This window comes from Corvus brachyrhynchos, unplaced genomic scaffold (assembly GCF_000691975.1).
Source record: "Corvus brachyrhynchos isolate BGI_N302 unplaced genomic scaffold, ASM69197v1 scaffold150, whole genome shotgun sequence".
In the NCBI taxonomy this organism is placed as follows: Eukaryota; Metazoa; Chordata; class Aves; order Passeriformes; family Corvidae; genus Corvus; species Corvus brachyrhynchos.
The window spans coordinates 3,002,483-3,009,346 of record NW_008236162.1 but is presented as its reverse complement, the minus strand read 5'-3'; the positions used below and the strand labels follow the sequence as shown (position 1 = coordinate 3,009,346).

Here is a 6,864-nt window from a genome sequence, read left to right as displayed (position 1 = left end):
GACCACACATGCCAGGGCGCTTTCCCTCCTCACAACAGTAGTATGGGGGGGAAATTCCAAGTGTTTCCTTAAACAATTCAGCCCCCTTACTGACAAACGAGGCCAACACAGGCAACAGTCTGTCAAAAGGAACGAGATAACAGCACCTATTATTTAATTAAAATTTAATGATTTATTGAGATATCTGTCCTTACATATTTTTAAACACAATCCTTTTGGCTACACTATCCAGGTACTGAGACTGAAGGACAGGTACAGGTGTGGTATGAATCACACCAAAACATCTTTGATTTAAACGAGGCTCTCAAATGGGGGGGGGAAGCTTCAGTTTTACTTACAGGATGGTAAGTGATGTCTCTCGGTGGATACTTGAAATATGGCCCGAAGTTTATAGAAACCTGTGGAACATGCATTTTCATTACATCTAAAAAGCCAGGAAAATTTCTTTAGTCCTCCGTCCTTGTCCCTTCCTACTCCTGAGCCTACCCACACCTTGTGCAAGCCCACAGGAACAAACACTGCTGATGTTCCTTCAGCAATTTGATAATCCCATTACACATATGAACAGCAACGTTGTTCCAGAGCCACTAAAATAATTCCCATCTTTCCTTTTCACTTGGCACACTCCCAGAGTGCCCACACTTTGTGCATTACTGAAATTGATGTATCTAGGAATTCTCTTTCAAAGACTCCTCACTTACCGTGCAGCCTTTGTACAAAGAAATAGCAGGAAAATAAACCCCCTCAAAGATGTCCTTAAAGGCAACTCCTTGGCTGACACCATTCTTGAAGAATATGATCTGAAAAACGAAGGGTTTTCCCACTGATGGTGGCTGTCAGGATACAGCAGCCCTGACAAGATTCATCTCTGCTCCCTTTCACTCGAGCCAGGCACATGCTGAAGTGACAGCAACAACTCACCTGGCTTCCAGGGGCTTGCTTTAGGCTCTTCTCTGCTTTGTCCACAAAATCCTTCTCTTCAAAGTACAAGTAGCTTTTGAATTTGATCAAAGCCTGAAATAGCAGCAAATGACGTCAGAAACAAGCCTGAAAAGCTGTTACCTGTCACCTGCCCTGCTCAGGGACAGGTGTGCCTGGTGTCAGAGTACCTGTGAGGAGCGATTCCTACAGCTCAAAGGCTAGAGAGCCAGGAGGGGAAGGTGAAAGGAGATGTGGGCAATCTCATCCAGGAGGATTTTGCTTTCTTGAGACCAACACTTTGGACCTCTCCCCTATGAACCACGGAGGTACCCAGAGGCAGGGTGGGAAGGATGCACGGACAGGGGTGCGAGTGAGGCCACAGCAACTCGTTTTCCAGTTCTCCACCTGCCAATGCTTAATCCAACAGTGAACTCGCACCTCACCTTGTCTTTGTAGGTGTCAGGCAGGGATTTGGCTGTCTCAGTATCTTCTGGAAGGCTGATGTAAAATCCCAGGACATCGCCCTGTCCGTAGCCAGAGGAATAGTGTTTCCCTATGGACTGGTGAAACTTGGTTCCCTTTTTGCTGCGCCAGGAGTAACTGAACTTGTCGTATCCCAGAGGGGCCTGGAGGTTCCCTGCGGAGACAAACGCTTCGTCATGAACACACGGAGTGTAGCAGGAGCACCTGCTAAGAAATATTTTGTAAAATTATTTACCCAAGGGCTGTGACCAGCCTAATCTGGCAGCTGTGTCTGGAGGCATCTCATCCATGGAGATTTCAAAGTACCAGGCTCCTTTCCGCACGCCGTGTGAGGCTCTCACCATGGAATAGCCCTTCTCGCCAATAACAGTCAGTCTGTCGTCAGAGATCTTCAGCTGGGGAGCTGCAGGGGAGCACACGAGCACTTATTTGTGGTTTCTAACGTGGTGATGTCAAAAGGCAAGTGACCACGCAGAGGTGGATTTCACCTCTGCACCTCTGAGAGCAGCGGCACCTGGAACATCACTGACTGGTAACAAGAGCTCGCCCAGATGCCTCTGCAAGGAAACACCACCTGGACAGATTCACGAGCTCTGTACCTCGGTCATGCAGGGCCAGGAGCACTCGTTCATACAGGCAGGCTCTGTACAGATCCCCAGGAATGGGTTTTCCTGCCCAACAGTCCAGCTCCAGCTTTTCTGGGTCGGGTGCGTGGGGGTCGGGCTCGGCCAGGATGTAGCGATACCCGTCCTTGTTGAAGGGGTGCTCCAGAGGGTACCCATGGGGGGGCAGGCGCTGAGCCGAAAACAGCGGGTCACTGAAACACAGAAACTCCACGCTGGCATCTCCCAGGTGCTGTCATAGGTCACCCCAGGACACCCCTGCAGAGCTGTCCCTGTGCTCAGGGGCTGCACACCCGTGCCTGTGTGAAACGAGCACACACTTATCCACTGCAAATCATTTACAGCCTGTGGCTCATCAGTGACATCACAGGGCTCTGGAGTGACCCCAGACACCCACCCAGGGCAGAGGCAGCTGGGAGGCAGCTTAAAGTACCACAAGTGCCACTGTCCCTGACTGCTGGCCATCCCTGCGTCCACCCCTGTGCCCATCCCTGCACCCTCATGGCGCCTCTGCTCTCACCTCCGTGTTTTCTTGGCTGTTCCTGTGGTCCCTCCATCCTGCTGCTTGCGCTTGGCTCCTCGGCCCTTCCCGCTGCCCCCAGCAGCCATTCCCCCTGGACACACAAACCAGGCACAGTAAGGAGCTGCTCGGCAGCGCCCGCACGCACGGAATCTCCAGGGAGAAAGGGGCAGAGCAGCCAAACCAAAATCAGCTCGTGGGCTCAGGTGCCTTTGTCCACAGTTAATGTGAACCAGGCTTCACTGCCAACGAGCACAGCAAAATCCACAACTTTCATTTGCCAGCTGGCTTCTGGTCAGCTTTTGAGGTGTCTAAATTTGGAGTAGAAGCTAAAGGAGATTGAGCAGCAAAACAAGCTCAACCTGAGCTTTTCAGGTGTGAATTAGGAATCTTTTCTGTCATCAAAAGATTTACAGGCAACAGCAATGGGATCCATTTCAGCGGCATTATTATTATTATTATTATTATTATTATTATTCATGGAGATTCCAGTTACAGCTCAAATCTATTTCTGCAGAAGCAGCAGAAACCCACCCTACAGCACAGCCACCAACCCAGTGATCCTGTGCTGGAGGAACACTGACACCAACCAGCAATAAGCACTTAATGTTCAGTTTCCATCTACAAAATAAAATACACCTAAGTTGAGGAAAAATGAAAAGCAAGAGGTGTTTCTCTTCAGTACTACTAAAGCCAGCTCCATGATTGAACAGCAAATCAGTCTGAACTCAGCAATCAGTTATAAAACTGTAGTACAGGAAAAGCTACATGTCAAATTTAATCAAACTAATATCGGTATGTTTTAATAAATTAAATCATACATGCAGTTTATCATCCTGCTATTTCCAAAGGTATTGCTGCTGATTTGTAAGGAAAATGATGGAAATTTCATGTACTGTAGATAAACACCTTCATGAACCGCATTCGTGTGGTAACTAAAAATCCAGTCAGCTCTTCCATTACCAGCATTCCCTTACAGTGTAAGGGATCCAAACCATCCAGGGAATACCATATTCTGCACAAACATGACCTGATCCAGCTGCACTCACTGATTTCAGTGCAGACAAACATTCAGGCTCTCCGGTTTGTCAACAGTTACTTGCCCAAACCATTGCACTGTAAATCTCAAACCAATTATTCAAGCATTAAAACTACATCAGGTCAACTGACGCAAAATAAAAAATAAACATAAGTGTAAAATAAATAAATAAAACCTGTAAACCAGTCAAGTAGGGCAGAATATGGCAATTAAAAGCTTCTAACTACCAAAGATTAAAGAATGGAATTGCTGGTTTGTATTGAAGTCCAACTGCAATCACATCAGGGCACACTTTCATTTTTGATTGACTTCGGCTTCTAAGAGAATCGAGCAAAAAAAGCTTTGCAAACAGCAATACTTAAGTTTTAGAAGCTGAAAGGTAAATATTCACCTCCCAGAGAGGCTCCACCTGCAAGAACAGAAGTGGCACCACATGTTTGTCAGTCTCCCAGAAATTAAATAGAAAAAAACCAGTGCATGACATGGAAACAACACACCTCAGATATCTATAACCTGCTTTAAAAAGCCCCAAATAACTCCTGTCTGTACTACTGGGATGTGCTTAATAAAGATTATTAATATATAAACCCATTAGCAGTTCATTTACTGCAGCAAGGTTGCCCTGAGTACTCTCATCAAGATGAGAAAGCTGACAGCACAGAAGTCATCCACAGAAAGGAACAGCAAAACACAAGCAGTGAACACAGGGAATTAAACATACACATATATATTTATACTTCCTCCAGCTACTTTCAACTCTTAGAGGGAGAGCAACAGGAAATCTGAATAACTCAAGGAGATAAATTAAAACCACTCTAGGAGAAAAGTGACAAGCTCAGCTTTCAGTGAACATCTCGATTTATCTGGTCACCGCAAAGAAACGGCTGAACCTTCCCAAGAAGTAAAGTTAATCTTTCCATAAAAATGCACAGTGAGACTGTTCTGAGCACAAGCATAAGCTCAGTTCACACGACAGTTTAACTGCACAGATGCCCAGAGGACTGGGAAATGCATCTTAGTCCCAAATACCCAAAGCCCTCCCGAGTAAAGAACTTGCCATTTAAGCTTCCACTTGTGGACACGGCGTTGTTCTGTTTCTGGTTGTCATAGGCTGGACCAATATTGGCAAGATCCTGCAAGAGATTAAATAATCTGCTGTACAGACTTGGTCAAAGGGACCACTCCGAGCCTGGGCAGGGCACTCCAGGTGCTGGAGCTCCCACCCACTGCTGGCACAACACAGGCTCGTGGCAGAGATCTGCCCACTGACTGAGCAGAAAGGTACCAGGACCCCCCACCCCTCCTCTCAGCTCCCCGCCTTCCTCCTGTCTCTCATTACATACCTGGTCTAGAAGCCCAAACTTGGGGTAATCTTCCTCTGGGTCTTTACTGCCTGGGTCTGGATGCTCTTTCACCAGGAACACGTCTCTCTCTTTACACTAAAGCAAAGCAGTTTTAGTTACACAGGGTAATATCGTAACAAATTCATTAACAAGTGTTTAAACCCCAGTAGTTCCTACTAATATGTATTAGGTACATCAGCTGCCTAAGAAGCACCAGCATCTTCACCCTCTTGCTCCAAGCCCAGCCCTCAGCACACACCGACATCAGAAAACCAAAATTTGCAGGAATTCTTTCACAGATTTACCCTCAATTCTTACCATGGTTTTGACAATATTATTGGGCCAAGTCATTTTTCCAGGCCTCTGCCGTGTTGTCATACACTCCCAGTATTTATCAATAAAAGGGATAATATCCTGTAAGAACAGAAAACATTTGTGTGAGCTGCTCCTGACACCAGCCCTGACGTGAGCCCGCGGCAGTTCCGCAACAGCCAAACCTTATCCTTGGAGAACATCGTTTTGGGGTGCTCATCTTGCGTCCTCGACTGCCACGTGAGGTTGGCCAGAGCACTAAGGCACATTTCCTTGAGATCTGAGAAACAAAACACCCCAGGGCTACAATTACACTTGGTGGGAAGATCAGACACCCATGTACACAGTGATCACCCCAAGTAACTGCAAAACCTCCCAAACTCTGTGCCGACCCAGGCCTCGCTGAACCATTTACACTACTTTCATAAATCAGTAGCAAAACATTTTTAGAAGAAGTCACACATGGTTATTAATATTGGATTTCGGGTCATATTCCAAAAGCCTCAGGAGAGCCCACCCACCGACTTCAGACAAAACCAAACCTCCAGGTTGACCTTGCACAAAACATCTCCCAATGTCCTTTTCCCAAACTCACTCGCTTGTTTCCTCAGGAAGTAGGTGTTCCCACTGTGGTGGCACACATTGCAGTGGAAGCTGTAGTTGGTCATGAAGGGCAGACAAGACCTGCAAAAAAGCAGCTGCATTAAGAAACTAATTATTCCAAGTTAAAACCCAATTATTCCTTCCCCTCCTAAAACCACAAACATCTTAGAGGCTCAGTGGTGTTTCATGGGAGTGCTTTTATCACAGACAAAGCTCTATTTACACAACACACCAGTTCCCAAGTGTTCAAGGACATAGACAGGGCCTTGGTCCTTGGGAACTCAGACTCCAAACACTCCACTTTTGCCACCAAAGCCCTGTGCTGGCCCAGCTCACATACGTGGTGTCGATGCCGAAGGTGTCAGCTGTGAACCACTTGGTGCAGATCCCACACTGCAGCTCGATCTCGCCAAGCTGCCGCACGTTCTCCTCGTCCCCCGAGCCCCCCTGGACATCCATGGCTTCGGCGCCGTCCCCGGCAGCATCCTGGAACCAGAGCCAGGAATCAAACAACGCCCGAGGCAGACAGCACAGGGGCTTTGGGCAGGAATCTGCCACGACAGGAGTTTAGAGGGAATAAATCCATTCCCCTAATCCACGGCCGCACTGCGAGCAGGCTGGAGCTGTTTTGTGCACTCAGTTCGTGAGGATGAGCCACGCGGGTGAAGATTTAACTTCCAAACCAACCCTTTAAGGAACCAATGCTGGCGCTAGGGGATGCTGCGCTTCGGGCCAAGCCAGCCCCCTCCGTGCCCACAGCACCTACCAGGGGCTCCTTCCCGTTGGCCGACTCGGTCTCCAGGGCCGCGCTGACATCGACCATGGCGGCGTCCCCCCTGCCGGGGCAGAGCGGTCAGAGCGGAGCGCCCACCCCCGACCCCGCACCGCGGGGCACAGCCCGGACCCGGGGCCTGGCCCCCGGTGTCGCTCCGGGCGCAGGGACACCCCGACACCCCCGGGGAGGGCCGGGACCCCCATCCCCGTTCCCATGGCAACGAGACCAGGTCCCGCGGAGCCCTT

At 48.6% G+C, this 6,864-nt stretch overlaps 2 protein-coding genes across 3 annotated transcripts in view; one reads left to right on the top strand and one right to left on the bottom strand.

Moving 5' to 3' along the window:
* The window catches only part of ASH2L (ASH2 like histone lysine methyltransferase complex subunit), a 7,317-nt gene extending 597 nt beyond the window's left edge, over positions 1–6,720 (bottom strand). The window contains exons 1-15 of one of the 2 annotated variants that reach the window (XM_017731982.1): positions 6,611–6,720; positions 6,185–6,330; positions 5,837–5,925; positions 5,427–5,521; positions 5,248–5,343; positions 4,930–5,025; positions 4,644–4,719; positions 3,978–3,995; positions 2,548–2,641; positions 2,004–2,221; positions 1,640–1,807; positions 1,365–1,558; positions 922–1,014; positions 702–800; positions 333–398 (exon numbers count right to left, since the gene is read on the bottom strand). In XM_017731982.1, the coding sequence (XP_017587471.1) occupies positions 333–398; positions 702–800; positions 922–1,014; positions 1,365–1,558; positions 1,640–1,807; positions 2,004–2,221; positions 2,548–2,641; positions 3,978–3,995; positions 4,644–4,719; positions 4,930–5,025; positions 5,248–5,343; positions 5,427–5,521; positions 5,837–5,925; positions 6,185–6,330; positions 6,611–6,667 (1,605 nt within the window). In that variant the 5' untranslated portion in view covers positions 6,668–6,720. The remainder of the gene's footprint in view (positions 1–332; positions 399–701; positions 801–921; positions 1,015–1,364; positions 1,559–1,639; positions 1,808–2,003; positions 2,222–2,547; positions 2,642–3,977; positions 3,996–4,643; positions 4,720–4,929; positions 5,026–5,247; positions 5,344–5,426; positions 5,522–5,836; positions 5,926–6,184; positions 6,331–6,610) is intronic. The other variant, XM_017731989.1, reaches the window with a different exon arrangement.
* NODAL (nodal growth differentiation factor) overlaps positions 6,666–6,864 on the top strand; it is a 3,654-nt gene continuing 3,455 nt past the window's right edge. Inside the window, exon 1 of the mRNA XM_017732592.1 lies at positions 6,666–6,765. Coding sequence (XP_017588081.1) covers positions 6,666–6,765 — 100 coding nt within the window. The remainder of the gene's footprint in view (positions 6,766–6,864) is intronic.